The 24,079-nt window shown below is 39.4% G+C and overlaps 1 protein-coding gene across 1 annotated transcript; it reads left to right on the forward strand.

The window, feature by feature from the left end:
• The first annotated feature begins 938 nt into the window (after positions 1–938).
• On the forward strand, positions 939–23,485 carry ythdf3 (YTH N(6)-methyladenosine RNA binding protein 3). Its single transcript, XM_007896734.2, has 4 exons — positions 939–1,291; positions 3,839–3,918; positions 13,184–14,812; positions 20,627–23,485. The coding sequence occupies exons 1-4, from the start codon at positions 1,261–1,263 to the stop codon at positions 20,645–20,647; spliced, it is 1,761 nt and encodes a 586-aa protein (XP_007894925.1). The 5' UTR covers positions 939–1,260; the 3' UTR covers positions 20,648–23,485.
• Positions 23,486–24,079: the final 594 nt, after the last annotated feature.

The following is a 24,079-nucleotide window of genomic DNA, read 5'->3' on the forward strand; positions in this document are numbered from 1 at the left end:
TGATTATAATATTTCTTACCTGTATATAGTCTTTCTTGAAACTGGCCATTATGGTGAATTGGGTTTCTGCCTTATTCAAAAATCTCCTCAGTCTGTCAACAACAACAACTTGTATTTATATTGATGTGTGTGTGTGTAGCTCTGTGGTCTCTATAGATGGGGGCTGTGGCGCTCTGTGCCCTCTGTAGATAATAATAATAATAATAATCCTTGCATTTGATAACAGCGCCTTTTCACGACTTCAGGACGTCTCAAAGCACTTCACTGTAAAGTGAATAGACTGTATATTTTGTGGGTGAAACGCGGTAGCCAATTGCGCACAGCAGTGACCAATTTATTATTATTATTATTATATATTTTGATAGATGGTGTACGCCTTCTATAGCTGTAGCTCAGTGGTTAGAGCACACACTTTGCCGCGAGAGACCTGGGTTCGATTCCCGGCCGGGTAATTCCCAGTTGGGCAAGTTTCCTTACTCCACACGGCTCTGTTTACCCAACAGTAAGTAGGAACCCGGTTGTGACTCGATTGGTGGATCGCTTTTCCGGGAGCAATAATTCCTTCGAAAAAATAAGTTTGGTGCCTCAATCCACGACTGTTTGTGGGACACATCTGTGCCCAATCGGCCGCCGCGTTTCGCCCACAAAAGATACAGTCAATTCACTTTACGGTATATTCTGTGAAGCGCTTTGAGACGTCTCAATGACACGGATAAGGCACTGCATCACGTCCAAGGATTATTATCACGATTATAGAGAGGTGGATGTGCAGCTCTGCGGTCCCTCCAGATGGCGCTGTTGAGGAGTGGGGAACAGGTGGTACAGTGGAGCCCAGGGAGTGACAGCGCCCCCCGCAGGTGGCAGGTGGCAGGACCGGCTCCCCGCGCGGGGCTTGTCCTTCACGCACTGACGTCGCGGAACGGAAGGTCAGCGACTGCGAGCGGAAGTGAGTGCTGGAGCCGTCCGCCATTGTGTGCGCGGGTGCGAGAGCCGGCGGAGCAACCGACACGTAGCTGAGAGGCCGAGCCGGCGGGAGGGGGGCATCGAGCTGAACCGAGGTGACCGAGCAACGGCGAGCGGAGCCCGGGAACTAGTACCGACAGACGCAGCGCCGCCGCCTCCTGGGAAGTGACCGTCACTCGGGCCGCCGCCGCCAGGGTTCAAGCTGAGAAAAAGGCGGTGAGAGAGAGAGAGACAGAGACACACACACACACACACGGAGACCGAGAGAGAGAGAGAGCGCTCGAGCCCGTCTCTTTAATGAAGAATGTCCGCTACCAGCGTGGATCAGGTAATGGTCAATGAGCGGCGTGCAGACCCGGGGGGGAGGGGGAGGGAGGCCGGAGAGCCGGGGCTCGGGGCCGGGGCCAGGCCGGGGGACTCGGGCTGAGGCCTGAGGCCGCCGCTGGGGCCGGGGCACCAGGCGCCTCACAGGGCCGCGACTGGCGCGCTCTCCTCCCTCTCTCCCTCCCTCCCTCCCTTTTTTTCTCTCTCTCTCTCTCTCTCTCTCTGTCTCTCTCTCTCTCCGTCTCGTAGATATTTCCTGTGGCTTTTTGTTAACGCGTGAATCAGATTTTTTTTCGATTCGCCGAAATTGATTTAAAACCCGTTAACGGCCGACGCCGAATTCCACGCGGTGCCGACTGACCGACGGGTGTTTTCTTCTGGTTTTTTTTGTGTATTTTTTTTGGTACTCCCCCCCCCCACCCCCTCCCTCCCTCCTCCCTTTTTTTTTCTCTTCTTGTTTTTAAACACGATACTACCAACAGAGACCGAAAGGACAGGGGAGTAAAGGTGAGTTGGTACCTTACTCATTCTGTTCAGTTTCCTACAGATGGGTGTACTGCCCAATCTGAATTTACTGAGAATTGAGAGGGTCTGAATTTCTTGACTTCCTTGATTTAATTATTTTTTGATGTATTATCTAAGGGTTTTTTCGGGGGGTGGGTGGGGGGAGGGGGGGGGGTATTTGATCTTTATTGGATAATACGGATGTATTGATTTATATCGATTTTTCACATCATTTGAAATGCGAGAAGGTGAACAGCCTGAAGTTGTATGGTTTGATCTCAAGCTAAAACGACTCGTCTCAGTTTACCTACTTGGGCAGATTTCACTTACACTGGCTTGTCTTCGTTACTCTTGTCAAATATGTGGCCTTGTTCGTGAAAAATGTTTGGCAAAACATTTGTTGACAAACGTCGGCATGAATTGCATCAACAGTGTTTAATCTTGTCGCTTGTGTTATGATAACTTGTGATTTCTGACTCTTGCTTCTTAAATGGAAGGAATTGTCAAATCATTTTCATTTGACCGGTTAAAGGTGGACTCTTTTGCTCTGACTCAGAGGGTTAACAACAATGTCAGTAATCTAAATTGCTAGAAGATATTTATTTATATTGTAGTGCAATTGGAATTAGCAATGTATCAGGGAAAATATTTTGGGGGTAATCTTTATGTCATCTTGCCTCTCCTGTTTCCAGCTGAAGCATATTGGATTGCACATTTCCAGTCATGGCTACTGCTGTCCATGTTCTCAGAGATTTACCTTTTCATCAACACCTAACTTGTAACTTAAAATACAGCGGGAATAATTTGGCTTTAAGATTTAACAGGTCTAATCGTAATTCTGGAGTTGCATATTTTGTTCTATTCAGTGATACCATAAGAAAATAGTTTTGCTTATCTGTGTTTTTGCTTCGTAGTAAGAGTGTAAGAATGCATTTAGCTAGTTTGCATTGTTTGTACTGTACTCATTTACTCAGCCCTGTTTGTAGACTGTTGTTTATTGACCAGTGTTTTGAAGCTCAAATGGTTGAGCATTTCTTGATGCAAAACACAAAGTTTTTTTTTAGCTGTTCTGCAGCATGGAGTCAAATTTTCATTCTGTATTATCCATATGTTTCTAATTTTACAACCTTAGACAGTAAAACAAAGCGTTCTAGTATGGAAAATTATTTCTATTGTTTGCCTCATATTTGGCTAGTTGACTGTAGAGTGATATCTTAGGTAAATTCAGCCAAAGTTCTGTCCAATGACTTCACCTGTTACAGCAACAATTTACAGCTGGGATGTAATCCTCTACTGGAGAGACTCATAATTTTTTAATGCAAATTTATTTGGACTGAACCTAGAATTTTGTGGTCATCAATTACATATTTCTCGTAAACGTTGGTAATATCATCAATCCTTGATTATCATGCCTCAAAGAACTCCATGTAAGTAATGTCAAAATGCTTCACAATATTTGACAGGACAAAATGCCCCGCTCCCCCATCACCTCATGGAATTGAAACCATGTGTATGTGTTGCATGCATACAGTATATTGTAAATATCAAGAATGATTTATTGACACTGTTAATCTTTTTGCGTGGGCTCATGTTCAGAGATTACTATGTTCATTTTATTTGTGTGGTTTATGATTCTATAGTTTGATTAGATTACTGGCTTGGAATTTACCAGGTATTCCTTTCTATCTGATTGGCTTTTGGTTTGATATGTTAGAACGGTGAGTGTCATTCTGAGTCCTGTCGAGGCACTTGGGCTCACTACCTGGAGATTTGATTTATTACGAGTATGCATTGATCTGTTCTTGTACATTGTTCATAAATACTTGTATCATGTGAGACATCTGTCCTCATTTATGCCGCTTTTGAGTAAAGAGAAGTTGTTGCATATTACAATTTCTGAACTGCTTTGAGACATTTTAGGCTCTTAAAAAACTGTAGGTTCTCATATCTCTCTCTTCCCTTACTATCCCAAAAGGAAGTTTGAAGATTTTTAAATGTGATTGCATTGTTTTTGGGAATGTTCTCTGATTGTGGTTTTTAATTACAGTTCAAAACGGTTCGATGCATCAGAAGGACGCAGTGAATGATGACGATTTTGAACCTTATCTAAGCAGTCAGACAAATCAGGTAAGTCACGTCCACCTGTTTTTGCCAATTTTCTATCATTACCACCTTCCCCCCACTTCACCCACATTATTATTTTTAGGGTTGCTGATTTTCGGCCTTTTATTAAAAAAAACGGTTTTACCCTTTTGTTTTTTTGGTGGCGGGTTTAGCAATCCCTTTGATTACAAAAATAGCTGACTTTTATTTTGCGATGTCGCCTTCTAGGTATGACGTCAATGGCTATCGCGAAAGTTTGCTATTTTGAGTTCAAGACAATAAAATAAGCAAAATTAAATGAATGATGGGAATTCATTTTCCTCAATTTGAAAAGCTGACAAATACCTATACCAAGAAAAGTAGAAAATTAATTTTCATTTGTGATCCTAGAAGGTGAGTGATGGAAGTCTATTTGACCAATGAAGGGCTTTACAGCTTAGCTTATTTTTTTTTCATGTTTATATTGACATACATAATTCCAGCTACGATCTTTTGAGAGGATCGTTGGTGATTTTTCTTTCGCTTTCCGCCCTGTATCCAAGTGATGTTAAGGCCAATTGTATTGTTGCAATTGCTAACTCAAGACAACTAATTAAAGTTGGAACCTTGCAGTCTGTTAAATAGTATTATGGAAGCAGGAAGCTTAAGCCAGTAGGGCCTTGGGGAATAAAGTAATTTAATCTTCAAACAATTCTATCAATGAAAACTGAAAATGTATGTGCAATTTTTTTTTAAATGCTGCTTCCCTGTCTTCCTGTTCAGAAATTTCCTCATTACTCTTTGAAAAGAGTATGGAGTTTCTGCCAGTGTCCTAGCCAATAGTCTCACAGATTTTTTTTCAAAAAATCCATTCATTCCTTTTCCTTAACGAAAGATGTTAAGACGAAGCCCTGTCTGCTTGTTCAGGTGGACGTTAAAGATCGCATGATACTATTCGAAAACAAGTGAGATTTTCCCCATTTTCCCAGCCAACAATCCCTAAAAATAAAATTGGTCACTCACTTCATAGCTTTTTGTGGAACATTGCTGTGGGGAAATTGGCTACAAAACATACAACAACAAATTGCATTTGTTTCGCACCTTTCACATTAGGAGGTTGTCCCGAGGTGCTAGACAGTCAGGGATCCGCACCCGAGCTAGTGTTTGGGATCAGGAGCGGTGGAGAGTGGGGAGGGTAGGTGTAGGAGAAATTTACAGTATATCCTACAAAGAAATGTCCTGACATGAAAGATGGTTTTATTATGGCTGTTTTGGGCCATAAAATTAAATAACTCAGTACACTTTACAGAAAACTCTTGAAGTACTTTGAGACTTTTTGACATTCAGGTCATATGTAAGGATTATTATTTTATCAATCTTCAAAACGAGACCATAAATCTATAGTGCAGCTTGTTATAATGGGCTTTACTATAGCACAAATTCACTTAACACCCTTGCAGTTGTTTATTACGAATGTGCAATTTGCACTAAAATGGCAGACTCGGTTTATTAGGCTGCTGTCGATGTCACTTCATATGTGCAGCAAAGCAGGATGTGACACTCCTAGAGACCCAATGGCCTGGAGGTCTGACACTTCAGCTTCCTGTGTGACAAATAGTTGTCAGGTTGTTGATTTTATCTTATCACGGAAAATGAGCGTGACATTGGGTAACCTAGGAGTCTCCCAATTTTTTTCCCCTGTCGGAATTTGTCAATTGCGTGCATGTACAGTGAACCCCCGCTGTAGTGGCTCACTATACAGTGCAGGTTGAGATTTTATGGATCCCAAATAACACATTCATTATAATGGGTTCACCCTGCTTTTTGTATAGAACAGACGACTTTGGATTTTGTCAGGAACAACCTTCCTTGCTATACATTGCCAATATTAATCAGAATTAAGTCTTTCTTTATTTTGTGATAAACTGCATCTATTTTAAAGGTTTATTTTTAAGCAAACAACTACCCATTGTTTACCTCAGAAATTGGTTATTTGGATTATTTGTACTGCTGGCATGTAAGGATCTTTTAGCAGCTGGAATATAATAACTTACATTGTGCTTTTCATGTAAAATAAACATCCTGAACCACTTTACAAAATAAAATTAATGAGAAATTACTGAACGTTAGTTTATAGGCAAATGCAGCCAGCAATGTCCCATAAACCAAAGAAATGAGTAGCCAATTGATTTGAATTCGGGGACAGATAGAGGAGGAGGGAATAAAACCAGTAGATAGATTCAATTCGTGACTTTGAAACAATTGTACTTGTGTGAGTTTTAGAATATGCATTTTTCAGGCAGGGTGGAGGAGAGAGGAGGAAGAAGAGAAGTAGAAAATGAGGACTGAATTCTGTGCCAAGAATATCTGATCCTGCAGTTAATTTGCTGCTTTCCTACCATCACTATCTCTACCATCCATGGCAAACTGGTGATGCAAATGAGCTGCTACCAGACATGATTTTATGGTGCCTCCTCCAGCAGTGCTGTGTGCAGTAGCAGTGTACAGGGCAATCATGTTAAAATATAGTGGTCTGGTCCATCAAACTAGTGCAAAAATTGCAGATGTGACTAATGTGTACTACTAGACAGTTTGTCTGGGTGTCTTGTTTGACCCTGAACTGTCCTTTCTCCCCCACATCCGCGTCATGACCGGCACTGCCTACCACCACCTCCGCAATATTGCCAGACTCCGCCACTGCCTCACCCCTCAGGCTACCGAAATCCTCACCCACGCATTCGTCACCTTGAGGCTTGATTACGGGAACTCCCTCCTCATCGGCCTTCCCAACTCTTCCTTTCACAAGCTGCAGATCAGCCAAAACTCTGCAGCTCGTGTACTCTCATGCCCCAGGCTCCGTGACCCCATCACTCCCACCCTCACCCGACTTCACTGGCTCCCCATCCCCCAGAGGATCGAGTTCAAGATCCTCGTCATCATCTTTAAGGCCATCCATGGCCTTGCCCCCTCCTACCTCTCTGACCTGCTAAGTCCCTACCAAACTGCCCACTCCCTCCATTCATCGGGCTCCGGCCTGCTCCATGTCTCCTGCCTACCATCTGTGGCTGTGCTTTTAGCCTCTCTGCCCCCACACTCTGGAACTCCATTCCAAGGTCCCTTCGCCTCGCTTCCTCCCTTGTCTCCTTCAAGGCCGGTCTCAAGACCCTTCTTTTCGACCGTGCCATTGGTCTCCCTCCCACCTCTGTGTCTTCCCTCACCCCTACACCAACTCTCCCCTATGCTCGGGCCCTGACACCTGACTGTTCAGCGCTTTGGGATGTTCTCCCGATGTGAAAGGCGCTCTATAAGTGTAATTTTGTTGTTGTTGTTGTTTATGAGGAGTGTGCGTGCACATACAGTAGCTTGTTTTGGCAGACAAAACAGACTATGGTAAAGACAATTATGGTCCACCTGGGCATTCCCCAAATTTGCAAAGTGTACAATCTTATGCCCTCAATTCCCTTTCCAAAATTCTATTCAATTTCCTATGGAACAGCACTATCCACTATCTTTCCTGCAAGGTCTGTTTCGTATTTCAGAACAGTTTGTGTAAAATATATAAATAATTAAAATATATGTTGACCTGCTCTCTTTGAGCTCAGGTCAATTGTGCAAACCGTCAGCTTTTGGAGTATACTTTTGTGCCAAACTTTTACATACTCAGCAATTTACAGGATGTCCTGCCATAGGACATAATTTGGGGTTCATGAAATGTTATATATTATTATAAGGAATGACTGTAACTGATTTAATGCTGCTTAATGGAAGTAGTGTGACATATCAAAGAGATGATCTCACACCATTTCTGCTCTGTACTAGCTGTAGCATAAGTAACCACTAAAAACAGTTCAGAAGTGAACCACTGCAATTTCCTTGTATTTTTGTTGTTTGTGAGAGGCAAACAAACCAGCTTTGTTTTGCTGTTATTTAGATGGTATTTTAGTAATAAAAAATCTTTGCATTTGATATAATAGCTATAACATTAGCATCTGAAAGCGCTTCACAAATAATTGGTGTAAGGTTTTCGAGTACTCTATGATCAACAATTTGTGTTAAGATTAGTGCAATGTAGATTTTGCTAATTTAGTGACTTGTACTAAAAATTCCAATTGCCACTGAGCCTTTTGTACAGTAAAACCATAAGTGTCCTTCAGAAACTCCTTGAAAATAAATAAGGATTAACTTTTTTTGTTTCAGGAAAGTAAACGCTAATGAGGGAACAGTAATTATTTGTAAAGTACTTGTCTAATTCTGTTCATATTTCCATAACAAACCTATATTTTATTTGGTGCTGTATACCATACAAATCCTGTTTTTGTGCAAAACAGCACCTCAACTGGAAATCTTCATCTAGTACATTATAGATCCAATCAACCTGTCCAGCTAAGCAAGCGAGTACAGAAATATAATTGCCGAAAACACGATCATGTGCCCAGAACAATTAAGCTAGCTGCTGTGAACATATACACCTGCTTTCTTGCATGGTTAGATTGTCTGGATCTGCAATACAGGTTTAAACTTTTATACACTTTTTTAAAAAAAAGTTAATAGAAAGGGTGACCGATTACAATAAAGAAGCTCCCTTGAATTTATAGCTCTTTATAAGTACCAAAAAAACATAAACGATCTTTGCAGGTTTTGCAATCAATTTATGAAAGTAATGGTATTCTTTCTTAAGTCCAAATCAATCTGAATTGCTAATGGTTGCAAATAATTGCTGTAAGTTTTTTGCTTCTTTTGGCGGCACTAAGATTCACCTGTTGTGATCATTAAGGAACCCACTCTAAGTAATAAAAAGGCTAACTTTATATAAACTTATCCAAAAGGCAAAGTGGGTAAAAGCCAATATGCAACATTGACAGTGCAAGAATTTAATCTGGGCTGATGTTATCGTAATTTCTATTAGGAAATTGGTCCACCTCTGTTGCAGTCCTTATGTGCACAAATTGGCTGTCACCCCCAAAATTCAGTCACTCCATTTTAAGTATGTCCTGTGAACGCCTTGAGATGTCCTTCCAATTTAAAAGAAGCTATGCTAAAATGTAATGAATATTATTTTATCTTGCTTAACCATCCAGTTTCCCCAAAGATTCAGTTGACATCTAATAGTCCTGAATTATTTTAATGTTAATTTCTTTTAATTTATATTTATGTTGTTTCTTGTTGAAACCCTTTATAGCTCTTTGTTCCATACACGTATGAGTGGCATATCTATATAGAAATCAGTGCTCAGTCACTCCTAAGCATGTGTTGGACACCTGGCTGACCAAATAAAAGCTCCATATTTGATCCCTGCTAATTTGTGGTAATTTGTTCCACATGGGTCTCGTTATTTTATGAATAGAAATTCTCTTTTCCCCCCCCTTTTTTAAACTTGTGTTTGATTTCTTATTCTTGAATTTTCAAAATGGAGTGACTTATTTGCAGTCAAATTTTCTGAATTCTTGATGATTTTAGACACCAAGTCCTTTCAAGTGAGTTCTTGGGTAGCTGATCCTTCCTTGTATTGCTATTCCCCATAGTTTTGCTGTAGTCCTCCATTGCAGTTTCTCTTACAACAAGGTATAATTTTTGAAATGGGGAGACCAGAACTGCTTGTCATATTGAAGAAGGCCAGGTATAATTTTTAAAAACTCCTCAAAATGTATTTTACCTGCATAGCTATGTGCCCACATATTGCTTTCATAATTCCCTGGCAACACGGTCCACCAAAAAGTAAGGCGATAGCACAGAAGACACTCCATTCAACCCATTATATATTTTCCTTTCTTTGCCTAAATTAATCATGGTATAAGTTGCTGTATCCAAAGGTAAATCACTGTATAGCTGTAAATTGTATTGTTTTTAAGAGTAGACTTTGGACTTTTTCTGCCTGATTATGAAAGCTACAGTTTTAGTTGAGTATAGTTGGTCAAGTAAAGCGACCAGCAGTTGGTACATTCTTGATCAAATATGCAGTTTTAGGAGGAAGAATCACAAAACCTTTTTCTGATTTTTTTTTCGTGATAAGTATTACCTCATTTTATACACATGTACACAAACTTGCATTTTTAATAAAATTGATGGTACTCAAGTTAGTGTTGAATAGATATAAGCATTGACTTGTGCTTGCAATGAATTAAAAACCCTCCAGTTACATTAAAACAAGTTAAATATACCTGTGCATATTGGAATTTTCGCCTAATTTCCTGAATTCATTTAATAATTAATAAATCAGCAACAACAACCACTACTTGGATTCATATAGCACTATCCACGCCAGACGGCATCTCAGAGTGCTTCACAGTAACGGATCCCGGGGCCGAGCCAGGGGGAGGGGAGGAAGGTGACCAAAGTCGCGGTCGAAAAGAAAGGTCTTCAGCAGAGACCTGAAAATAGGAAGAGAGGGGGCGAGGCGAAGGAAGTGAGGAAGGGAGTTCCAGAGCCTCGGGGCATAGTGGCTGAAGGCATGGCCGCCGAGGGTGGAGCGGAGGACTCGGGGGACGAGGAGGAGGCCAGACCCAGAGGAACGAAGGCAACGGGCACTGTTTTGAGGAAGTCAGAAGGGTAGGGGGAGTGCAGAGGAGTGGAGGGATTCGAGCGAAGTGAATTCAAGAAAACAAATCCACTAGACCTATGTTGTAAATTTTAAATGGTGTCAGTTTCCCATATAATATTATTTTTATAGCTCGATAAATCTTAAAACTGGTTAGTAATACATTTTTGACACTTCTAGGATCAATAGTTCTCAAACCTACTTTCCACTCCTTTGGAATCTGTCATTAAAATATTTACAGGCTTTAATTTCCAGCCACAAAATTGAAAGGTTGGCCTGACGTTTCCAGAAATGTGGGCAGGTCAACATTTGATAGTTTGAGTGCTTGAAAAAGCCACCTTTGATTTTAGGAACTTTCACATATTAGAAAAATGGAAGAGCAGTGAATGGTGGTGGGAGGGCGCTTGCCCCAGAGCAGAAGCACTGAAACTTTCCTTTAAAATTCTAATGTGTTGATTTATTTAGATCGGGTTAGCATAATTCCTGAAACGTTTCAGCTCAAATATTCAAGTGACTCGATGAATAAGTTATTAACGAATAAACCAGTTTTAAAGTTGATTGATGCCATCCTATTAAGATTCCTTGTACGGAGTTCTGACTGGATCAGTTGAATTTTAACATGACAGACTCTGAGCCTGTGGGGAATTCGGTAGAGAAATTTGAAGTGTGGGTTTCAAGTTCTGCTATTTGTTGCTCTCTAGTATATTAGTAGAATCATACCACTTGTTCGGTTTCTCAAAGGTAACCTCAGAGGTATCAATGCTCTTTTGGCAGAGGGTCAAAAGAACTATCAGGGTGTTCTATACACAGAAATTTACCACAGGACTACATTTGAGTTATAGTGTTTTATAATTGTATTGTATACAATTCAAAATATGTATTTAATTGTTTGCAGTCTGACAAGTAATTAATTGTTGCATAGTAAGTACTTGACTACCAAACCTAGGACTGTATTGGCACTCTTAATGCAAGATCTCTTCCTCGCTTTGCTCAGTGGATTGGTGTTTAGTGCAGTGTCGAGTTGGGGCAGTTGCTGATTGTTGGAAAATGTTACATTTCCATTCGGAGGCAAACACGCCAACGTATCCAGCCCGAAGGTTGATTTTATCTAGCCTGAGACCATTTCCAACATTCCAACTTTCTCTACCTCCCTGATAAACATCCTCCCATGGCAGCGGCAGGAGCCAGGGTTTGGGAGGACGCAGAGATTAAAAATGTCGGCTGTTGTTGTGGTCTTTCAGGAAACCAAGCGAGTCTCTTATCAACCGTGTCCTTAGAACGGCACTGCAGATAGTGAATCGCACAGCTGATTGGGAGAGAGTGAGGAGGGGGCAGAGGTGTGTGTTTGAGAGATGTTAGAAAGGGGGAATGAGAGAGAGCGAGAGAGAGAGATACTGTGTGAGGGGGGTGGGGAGAGAGAGTGATTGACAGAGCCCCTCTCTGTCAATCACTTCCCTCTCCCCCACAGAGAGAGATTGAAACGGTGGAGTGTGTGTGAGAGTCGGGAGTGTGAGAGAGAGGTAAGAAAGGGGCGACGAGAGTGAGAGATGAGAAACGGGAGAAAGTATGTGTGAGTGTCAATGAGAAGGGAGAGAGATGGGGAGATTGAGAGAGGGGGGATAGAGAGGGAGTGATTGAGAGAAAGAGTGTGACAGAGAGGGGGAGAGAGTGCGAGAGGGGATAGAGAGAGTGTGTGTGGAGAGCGGGAGTGAGAGAGTAATTGAGAGGGAGAGTTTGTGAGAGAGAAAGGAGGAGAATCGGGAGAGAGTTATTGAGAGGGAAAGAGAGAGTGTGAGAGGGGGTTTGAGAGAGTGTGTAAGAGAGAGGAGATTCAGAGTGATTGATCAGAGAGAGCATGAGGGAGAGGGGAAAAGAGAGATCAGAGAGAGGTGAAGTGAGGGTAGGGTTTCCTGGTTCACTGTCAGGAGTGAGGACGGACACCGAGTGCCGTGCAGTTTCCTCAAAGAAAGCTCCCCCTTTCACCAGTGAAAAACTTCTATACGCCTCACCCTATCTCTGCGACCTCCCAACCTGGCCGTTCCCTTTGCAGAGCAAACACCAGCTTACTTCACATCTTTCTCCCCCACCACCCCATCTGCCCTGCCATCGCCATTTTACCCTCTGCTCTCTGGAGTTCCATTCCCGCCGACTCCCTCCCCTCTTTCAAGACACGTCAAGACCTAACTTTTTTATAACGCTTTTGGTCACCTTTTCCCTCCCCGTCCCCATCTCTCAGCCCTCACCCCCAGTTCAGGTGCCCAGCCGACATTGTTGAGTCCTTCCAAAATTAAAAAGTGCTTTGTAAATGTTGTTATGTTTCTGGAAGGGAAACATAAAATATTGTTTAGGCATCCCGTGGAACTTTCTCAAATAGGGAATCTGGCCTGTGGCAGTCAAAAGGTTGGACCACCCTTATTTACACCATTATGTGGACACTTTGAAATTTCATTGTTGCTTGAAGTCTAAATTAGCTGCAATCAACATTTAGTATAGATTTTAGGATGGACTGAACACGTGAAACTTAAAATATCGCCTCTCAAAGATTACTCCCTGCCTTTAATATGATTAATAGGTTAGGTGATATTTGAATTGTAGTGGAATAATGTAAAATTGATCTGGCTAGCCTCAAGATCTTGATCCCAAATAACGAAGCAGCAGTGCAGGATTATTTTACGTATAACTTGAAGGAACTATTGCAAAATGTATGAAAACTTGCAGTCTTGCTGTTTATTTAAATGTTTCAAATTAAAATATAATGTTATTTTTCTCTTTCAGAATAACAGCTACCCACCAATGTCAGACCCATATATGCCCAGTTACTATGCTCCTTCGATTGGATTTCCATATTCACTTGGTGAGGCCCCCTGGTCAACTGGGGGTGACCCTCCAATGCCATACTTGACTGCATATGGACAAATGAGCAATGGTGAGCATCACTTTATACCAGATGGTGTATTTAGTCAACCTGGGGCCTTGGGGAGCACCCCACCATTTTTGAATCAGCATGGATTTAATTTTTTTCCTGGAAATGCAGACTTTTCTACTTGGGGGGCAAGTGGATCTCAGGGACAGTCAACACAAAGTTCTGCATATAGCAGCAGCTATGGCTACCCACCCAGTTCTCTTGGTAGAGCGATAGCTGATGGACAAGCTGGATTTGGCAATGATACTTTGAGCAAGGTGCCTGGTATAAATAGCATTGAGCAAGGTATGCCCGGACTAAAAATTGGAGGAGATATGACAACAGCTGTTACTAAAACAGTGGGCTCTGCTCTTAGTGGTACCGGTATCTCCAGTGGCATTGTTGCAAATAACATACCAGCAACAAATAATTCAGCACCTAAACCAACATCATGGGCTGCTATTGCTAGGAAGCCCGCAAAGCCTCAGCCGAAACTAAAGCCTAAGACTAGTGTGGGAATAGGTGGAGCCGCAGTACCACCACCGCCTATAAAACACAACATGAATATTGGCACTTGGGAAGACAAGGGAACTGTGGCCAAAGCCCCACCTACACAGCATGTAATGCCTCCTCAAACTGTTGTCCAACATCAACTTGTCCAACATCAACTTGTCCAACAGCAGCTTGTCCAACAGCAACTGGTCCAACAGCAACTTGTCCAGCAGCCGATCACAATTCAGACTCATCCACCTCAGCAACAGCTGCAGCAGCAGCAAGGGCCTCAGCAACAACAACAGTCCCAAGTTCAGTCACAGCCCCAAAACCGCTGGGTGGCTCCTCGTAACAGGGCAACAGGTTTTGCTCAGAACAGTGGGACGAATAGTGAGAGCTTTGGTTTGGGTATGGCAACGTTGAGCTCTTCACCATCAGGAATAGATGTACACCCTGTGTTGGAAAAACTGAAAGGCATGCACAACTACAACCCCAAAGATTTTGATTGGAGTCTAAAGACTGGGCGAGTATTTATAATTAAAAGCTACTCTGAGGATGATATACATCGTTCTATCAAGTACTCTATCTGGTGTAGTACTGAGCATGGTAATAAACGCTTGGATGCTGCTTTCCGTTCCCTGAATGGTAAAGGGCCGCTCTATTTACTTTTTAGTGTAAATGGAAGTGGACATTTTTGTGGAGTGGCTGAGATGAAGTCAGCGGTGGACTACAATGCTTATGCTGGAGTCTGGTCGCAGGACAAGTGGAAGGGCAAATTTGAGGTTAAGTGGATCTTTGTGAAAGATGTACCGAATAACCAACTGCGACATATTCGATTGGAAAATAATGATAACAAGCCGGTTACCAACTCGAGGGACACACAAGAAGTGCCCCTGGAGAAAGCCAAGCAAGTGCTTAAAATAATTGCTACTTACAAGCATACCACCTCAATCTTTGATGATTTTGCACATTATGAAAAGCGTCAAGAGGAGGAGGAAGCCATACGTAGGGTAAGGAAAAAATTAACTGGTTCATTTTAAGCCTACAGCAGCAGTATGGAACTCTCTTTGTTGATACTGTATTCTCCACTTGTGTGGCAATTTGCATGCAGGTGTTTAATAACTTTCCAACAGGTTTTTGTTAGAGTGCATAACGTGCAATGGTGCAAAAGATTGTTTATATAACGTAGAAGTCCTATTTACAATTGTGGTCCTACATTGAAGAATTTTAAGACTCAGCAAAGGTAATGTTCATAACTTTTGAATCAGTGTTGCTTGACTGTTCATTTGTGATTCTTGATAATGAGTTTTGAGTGGGTACTTATTTGGCCTGCATAGCCAAGTCTGATCTCAACGTGCACACCTTCTATGGATCAGGAACCCACTTAAATAAATAATAGCCCTTGAATTTGATATAGCTCCTTTCATTTTAGGAGGACACAATCTTAAAGTGCTTCACAACANTTTTTTTGCAAAGTGTTGTGATTGCATATTGGCACATGCATGTGGAAGCCAATTTGTACACAACAGTGTCTCATAAAAGGCCATGAAATGCGAATTTAGGTGAATTGTGGATTAGTATTTACGAATGACAAGGCAACCACTTGCGCAAAAAAGAAACCTATTTAAATGTTCATAACAGAATCGTATTGCTGCACAACATAACAAATATTGAAGTGCATATTGTATTTCTCATTCCCCAACAAACATGACTAATATGCTGTGACACGTTGGGAGATTTAAACGCAGTGCACAGCAATTTTTTTTAGTTAGCTGCGTCTGACACAAGACGAAACCCATCACCATGTAAAGCATTGTTTTTTTTATGCACATTTAGTTTACAGCAAGGATTTGTTTACAATGTTTTACCCAATGCCAACTAATACTGACAAAGTTATTCTTGGTTGGGATGAACTAATAAAAGTTAATGTTGGTTCCAAATATTTAATGAGTTGTATAGAATATTTTATTCCATGACCAGAAGGGAGATGAAGAGAAACTTTTTACAGAGTTGCTGTGGTCTGGAATGCACTGCCTGAAAGGATAGTGGGAAAGGATTCAATAATAACTTTCAAAAGGGAATTAGAGTAAATTTCCTTACTCCACGTGCCCAATAACAATCCCTCCAAAAAACAAAAACAATAATAAATTGGTCATTTTCAATCCACGACTGTATGTGGGACACTGCTGTGCGCAATTGGCTGCTGCGTTTTGCCCACAAGTATACAGTCAATTCACTTCACAGCATATTGTGTGCAGAGCTTTGAGACGTCTAGAAGACTTGAAAAGCGCTATATCAAATGCAAGGATTATTATTAAGAGTAACCAAACCAACAGAGAGTTCAATACGTCCTACCTATGCATTGAAATACTGAGATTTTGTTAATGTTGCTTACATAATGCGAAGTTTTAAGTATTGTTTCAAACTACAGAGATACATTTTATTTTTGACAGTCTAGTAATGAATACTAATCTTAGTATTTCCATATTTCCTTGCTTTTGGAATATTATATGGCATATTATGATCTTATTTCTCCCTCCTTCCCAACTTTCACACAAATTAATCTGACACACATTAGTTATTCATCTATTATATTGAGCAAGAATTATGAAAGTTTGTTTCCAATTTTAGAATCTTAAACTGAATCTTGGTAGATGTATTTTTCAAATACTCTTAATAGTGTAATGTATAATAGTTGCCTGTACTCTCAGTGAAATAAACATTCAAAGTGCACTATTATTGAAGACCAATATTCAAAACATTTTGATAATTAGTTATTAGTTACACACTTCTAATATTATCAAGCGCCTTACAATGGGATTGCTAGCGTATTTTCAAATGATTGGCTATCAGTAATGACAAATGGATTTGACTTGAGCTGAAGAAAAATAACTAATTAAATAACTGGATGAACTCTGATTGATGCACAGTGTGAAATAGTTGGGCTTTAGTGTTTAATCTATGTAAAGCTCCTTATACTGGAATTAATATTTTCTCCATTGTGAGTCTTGTGTTCAAGCTTAGACTCGATATAAATGTAAAAGAAAATACAATTTGCTGCCCTCTGAATAATCACAAAGGTCGTCTTAAGACTTCAATACTATAAACAGATTAAGTGCTATACATCCATCATTAAGTATTCGAATCTGACAAATTTACAGCAATAATGTCAGGTGAGATGAACACTAACATTTTTCATACCTTGAGTTTCTCAGATTCTAAACCACGTAGCTCTCTGCATTAATATATAGAGCAATACATACTAGGTGGTGTGAAGTTGCAACACATAAGTAATATTGTTGCCTGCTGCAGTTTGATTCGCAGCTGTCAGTGAGACTGGCATCAATTGAAGCCCAAATACTTCCACCTGAGAGGGAAAGTTTAAAAAGTAAATCACAGGATTGAAGTTTGAAAGAAGTTAAAGGAAATTATCAATATGCACAAAGAAGATACAAGAGGTGAAAGAAACATATTTAACTGCAGAAAAAAAACATGTGTAGGAAAGTACGCTAATTATGTCCCGACATTTGACTGAAGAATATCTAATTTTTCTGCTTTTTACAAAGGGTCGAGGATTTCATCTGTTAGGTATTTTTTGCCTTTTGGAACATATACGGTATTTGCATGCATTATTGGAGTGCTATTTACTTAGCTTTGTCTAGCTGTAAACATTCTGTTCCTTCTGAGAGCCTGTGGGCCATGAAGATAGGACACTTTACCATAGCTACTTGTAAGAACATGGTACGTAATAACTTGTCAGTCATTTGCAAATTAATTCTCATTTCAAATTCAGTGTTTTAGAAAAAAATCTTGAAGTTGTACATCCAAAATTTTAGCTTTATTTTGCTTCACTGCTTCGTAGACCTTTGTATAAAGAATGTGCCAGAGCTGTCCCTGAATAGGTCTGATTCTTGTTGGATCATATATGTCCATAATGTTCTAACGTAAAAAAGTCCTGGAAATGTTCTCTTGATGAAATTTGTAAAATAGTCAGTCATTGTTGAAATCGTCCTACCAAAATGTGCTTTCCGAGTCAAAATGGGAAAGGAATTGTTTTGTCAGTAATGGATCTAATATTCAGTGTAGAGATTTAGAGGGTGGAAGGTTAAGAGAATACTTTGAGCCTTCCTTGCTGATGCCTGAAATGTATCTGTAGATTTGTAGATCTCTTTCTCCAACGGCTTCGTCGAATGCTATTTTTGGTATCTGTTCAGAGGTCTTAAATTACTGGAAGTATATAGTCAGATCTTAAGACAGTTTTTTTTGTTGTAGGTAAGATGAAACGACGGTACACATATAGCATACAGTATGGAACCTGCATCCATACTTATTGTGCAAAACTGGTTATTATGAATTGGATCAAACTTATAAATGAAGCTTTTCATCAGTAGGGCCTGAACACTACTTACCGTATTTTCTGAAAAACAAATGCAGAAATTGAATAAAAATTGTTCAGCCAAAAATAAAACCAAAAGAATTTAATAAAAATGCTGGATCAGCCACTCTATCATTATGGCGAGGTAAGCAGTCTTTTTTGAAGTTGAGCTGGCTCCAAGGTAACTTGCTTGGCAATGGAATATCAGATTCAGGTCAACCCTCGGTAGTTAGGTTCGTAAACTAGACAGGTCCACAGTAATAATAATAATCGTTGTATTTGATATAAAACCTTATTATGTCATCGAGACGTCTAGCATGCTTTGTATTTACACTAAAGTGGAATGACTGTATTTTTTATGGGCGAAATTTAAAAAAAGTATGCCAAGATACTGCTGATGACAGACTAGCCAGCCTGGCTTGTTGGCAGGACTTGGAGGAGCAGATTGGTCACCGGGGAGGCAGGGATTCTTCCCACTTGGCTCCTTTTAATCCTAACAGATAGGGTGGACCTCCTGCTGGATAAGCAGCAGGAGGCTTACCAAACAGTGCTCACAATGGTAGGATTCCAGACACGGAAATTTCCATGTGTGCATAGGTATAACTGTCTGATTTAGATACTCATTTCAGCGATAAGATTCTAAAGAAAAAGTAGTGTTTGAATAATAGTGTTGTCTTGCATTTTTAAATCTTTTTGGTAAAAATTGGGCATGCTTGGTTTAGAAATATGGTTTAAAAATGACCTCGTTTTCTCCACCAACCATTAGGAAAATCTTAATATTCAGACGAAAGAAAGTTTCTAGTATAACGCCTTTGTGTGAGAAAATTATAGATCACTCTAAACAAATAAACACTTGGTGTTTGTCAAAGTTTACTCATATTTAGAGTTCTAAAATCCAAATTGAATCATCTAAGTATAATTTGGTAAAAGTGTTGCTAGTTGTTTCTAGTGGGCTTTACAGATGTAGTACACACCAGGTAGGAAGAAATCAGTAAGAAAGCACTGCACAGAAAGTGATATCAGTGGCAACCTGACGGCAGCAAATTTTTTAGCTCCATGCCAGAAGTGTATCGCATTTCTGGTAACCTTACATCTATAGGGCACCCACATCATAAGCAGACCTGCACTCTAGCCAGGAGTTTAACAACAGAGTCCTGATCTGAGGAGTTTGATCCACCCTCATAAAGAGGAGTGCAAAAACTAGAATACAGAACTACCTTGAGCCCTGTCTCAGACAGCTTGGAGAGACAATCCGGCCAGCTGACTTGCTCGGGCAATAATGATGCAAGGAATTGGGTCCATATCATCCTTTGATGATTAGGTATCTGGATTATGAGGTGGGGATAAGGGTTTTTTCGGCGCAACCCAAGTTCCTGTTTGTGGAACGTGAGTCTGTTTAATTTGGCTCAGTGGAGTGAATAGGGAAAACCTCGCTCGCCAAAAAAAACAGGGTTGCTCTGCAGCAAGTTTGCAACAATTCGTTGCAGATAAATATTTTTTCAGGCGGTCATTTCCTTGCATATTCAACACAATTTGGCGATTATAAAGGGTTAGTTTTAGTTGAGGATTGTTTGATTAGAGCATTGCCATTCAATTCTTTGTCAAATATTGTGATTTTAAAATGCTTTGTTAAACTTTAAAGTTCACTTATTATGAATAAGTGGCACACAATTAAATGTACATTGGGCCTTTCATGTTAACTAAGTATTCTGAGGAAGGGGGAAGTTGGAAAACTAATTTACATCCAGTGATCCGAATCTTGAGTTTCATGTTACAGTGCAGCAAATAATCTACTTAAAAAATAATAAAAGATAAGTAAGAATATATACTATTGAACAACAGTTGCAATTTTATTGGTAAATGTCAATGTGACTGAAGCGAAGTCATGTCAAGTTTTTTTTTAAAAAAATTGCTTCTTTAAACTATTTAAATTGATATCTGTTTGTTTATATGTACACATAGTTGCTCAACATTTCATTCTGCTTATCCTTCATCTGTAAAGAATTTCATTAATTTCTAAGGAATTTCATCCATTTGAGGCTTTTTGCACCTTGCAAATTTTTAGTTACTTGTGATGGAAATAAAGTTTGTGCATAGCAGTGCCCATTTGGGTACACCGATGTCCCACAAACAGCCATGGAGTGAGTGACCAATTTTATTTTGGGGGGATTGTTGGCCAGGACACTGGGAGAAACTCCCTTCTCTTTTCGAATAGTCCCATGGGATCTTTAACATCTACCTGAACTGGTTGCCAAGATTTTCCCACACAAATATAGTCAATCCACTTTACAGTATATCCCGCGAAGCGCTTTGAGACATGTCAAAGGTGTGATGCGGTGCTATATCAAATGCAAGGGCTATTATATGGTACCTATTCAAGTCAAGTATGAAATGATTTATGCTTTGGGGACAACAAAGGCTTAAAAAGATGTTTGTATTGTTTTTGCAGGAGCGGAACCGAAGCAAATAACTGTAGAGCTGCTCTTCTAGAACTACAACACTAATGATACAGACCTTGGAAATGCCTGGTATATCCAAGGAACAATGGTTATTGGAACTTTTCTGCTCGAGGCATCCTCTTGTGAACACTCTTGAACTTTTGAGATTGGCTTTCCTTGTTGGTTCTCATTGCTGTGTTTGCCCTTATACTCTTGTCTCACAAAACACACTTGAGCGCTGTTAACTTTGTCAAGCACTTTCTACCTTCCTAAAGCTTTTATCAATAACTGATGTCTTTCTAAATTCAACCTCTTAGTTGAAATCCAGAAGATTGAGTGAATGTGAGAAACCATTTTAACTTTTTGGGATTTGTTTAATACTAACAATTAACAAGTGTAGTTGGGTCAATATGAGGTTTCACATTGCTTTGCTCTTCAGCCTATATTTTTGTGTTGTAGGATTTATTTTTAATTTGTTAATTTTAGCTCAACAAACCCAATTTGGATATCATGCCATATTTAGTTTTAACTAATGAATCCAAACATTATGCCTATGTGAAAACTATTGTAGTAAATGAAGCAAATTGTCAGTTAATATTTTGCCAATGTGAAACCAACCAGAAGTTATGCAAGATTTTCTTTTCCTGAAATGATCTCCTGGTTTTAAATTTTGTTTTCTTTACTAAAAATGATTAATATGCAACTCAGTGGATATCATACCGCTTGAGTGGAATGTTTATTTTTCTTGTACTATGGATTATGACAATAGGCTCAGAAAAATGCATTTGTGTGTTGGAGGAGTTGCTGGTTGTTTGATGCCACCCACCATTGATAAAATTGTCTACAGTAAGTGTACCTCCACTTGATTTGAACTTTTTAGACTTGTGTAATGTCATTTAAATACTAGCTTTGAATGTTTGCCTCTGGCAGATTACTATCATGGAAGTAAAGATTTTTCTCCTAGTTGATTCACTAGCTTAATAAATACAATACTTGTTTAGCAAGTGTTATGGCATCAATTAATTTGCAATGTGGGTTCACACATTTCATGTTTCTGTATACTCCTTTACAAGTATGGAAACCAACCAGTCTGGGAGACCACTGAACCCATGGGCTCCTACTTACACTACAGCTGTATTGGATCTGATTGCCTTAATTTATAATAACGTATTCTCAGAAGATACCAATACACTAAGGAAAACATGCAATTGTTTTACAAGCACAAAACATAAATCACTGTTTCTATTGCTGAAGATCATTTGACTTACTGTAAAGCACAACATTGCATTCTCCTAAATTTGAGTTTGGCAATACCAAACTCGATTCTGGAGATGTTGTGTGCTTATATCTTACAAAATTAGGGTTCCATGTGCCTTCCATATTCAGGAGTATGGTTCCCTACTAGTTCAAATCTGTACTGTTGTAAAACTGAGGGCTTAGCCAATAACCCATCTTTTTGTTTTATTTGTTAAAAGGTAGTGCATATTCTGGCATTCATTGGATAAATTTAGTGTTTACAGAGTGTAAAATAACACATATGAGATCCAAGCAACCGTTCATGTATAATATATATTTATATATATATATATCTTTCTCTTTATATATACACATATATATGTGTGAAAAATGCTGGAAAATTGTAGTAAAATAGAAATGCAGAAAATTCAGTTACTTAGCATCTGAATAAGAAAAAAAAGGATATTTTAGGTACGAGATCTACATCAGATCTAATATGTCTAATTTCTGTTCAGTTACTATTTAGAGAAAGCCCTGATTCAAGCATAGTAATTGACAAACTGGTCCATCATGTCAACTGTCATCAACTGGTGCATTTCTGCCCAAGACTTTTACTCGTATATATGTGAAGTGTAAAGTCTAGTTTATTTCACAGCAGTAGATGAGCCTATTTCTCTATATAGAAGTACTCTTTCACAAATTTTTAAATGTAAAAGACCCCTTGGTTTTCCCTTTGACATTTGACAAACTTACTCCTTCTGTTTCCACTTGGTCAGCCCGAATAAGAGACTGCAACAGTATTGAAAAATTGCACGTGAACTAATTCCATTCTAGTACTGTAGTTGTGTTTTAAAAATATTGCTTTAATAAAATGAGTTCAGAAGCCTCATTCCACATGTGCTTAGTATCCATTTATCTCCAGGATCATGGTTTGAACTCATACATTTGGTGCATAACCCCTATAACATTATACCAGCACCAGTGTGGCTTAACTCTTAAGTGATTCACAACAAAAGAACATGCAGCTGGGAGCTTTATCATGACAAGGTTCCATATTTTTATGATGGTAAGGATTTAATTTAAATGTTAATCTACCGCCTTTTAACTTGTGTCTTGGAACAGTGCTTAAATTGTGGGGTAACAAGCAAGAGAATGTTAAGAAAAATGGAATTTGCAGTGAAAACTCATGTGTACAGCATTGTATCTATTGTATTAAAATGAAATTATTGCATGAGTGAAAAATATGCACAAGAGTTTTTGCTTCAGAACACTATTCCATTTGTTAGCTGGAACTTACTGTGTGAAAGAATGTCAAGTCCTGGGGCTTTTGTATACCCTAGTGGGAATCCTTCTGTTGGTGTTGTGTTGGTGTGACTCGTTTTTGTTTAGTGAAAGTAATTTTGGAATAGATTTATAAAACTGAACTTTTATTATTCAGGTAATTACCCAGGAAACACAGGAAAGTTGTAACCATAAATTTTAAATCTCATAATGTTTAGACAAAAGTAGAATTCAGGCAAAATCTGTCACATCCAGTGGTTTTCTTCTGGTATGCAACTTGAAAATTGACCTTGTGTAGTCGTACTAAAAATTGTTGTTTTCTCTTACATAAATAAAACATAATTTACATGTTACTCCATTTACTTTATTTTTATTGGGAACATCCCGTTTTTCGTTTTGGTTTAAGCTGGGTGAACGGGGAAGAGAAGGTGGAGATTCGGATGGTCATTTTGCTCTTGTTGAAGGTTAAACAACAAAGTTGAACCTTATTTTATTGTTCAAGGCTCCAAGTAGATGTTTCAATTGAACAAAACCCTTTGAAGATTTAGGTCATAACCTATTCTATGCTCTCTTCATTTCAATGATTATCATCCCCCCCAAAATATTAAAGTGACAAAGTTTCACTGGTAGATACCTGGGCAGCCGATTGACATGCTTCATAACTATATTCAGGTTAAAGATCCTGTATAATGTATTTTTTTTAACGTTGTTTATTCAGTTGATCAGTGTTAAGAATGGAATTTTTGACACCTAGATTAGCAACCAGCAATTTCACGTCTGATCAAGACAGTCCATATTGGAGGAAGAGCTTTGCGCTAATCTGTATTAATGATATATCCAATCTCAAAATTTTCTTCGATGCAATAGTGTGACATTTTAATTTCCTTTTATTGAGAACTTTTCTGAAAGGCCAAATAGTACATTCCATCATCAAGGTTGAAAAGAGT

Source organism: Callorhinchus milii, unplaced genomic scaffold (assembly GCF_018977255.1).
Source record: "Callorhinchus milii isolate IMCB2004 unplaced genomic scaffold, IMCB_Cmil_1.0 Scaffold2, whole genome shotgun sequence".
NCBI classification, from domain to species: domain Eukaryota; kingdom Metazoa; phylum Chordata; class Chondrichthyes; order Chimaeriformes; family Callorhinchidae; genus Callorhinchus; species Callorhinchus milii.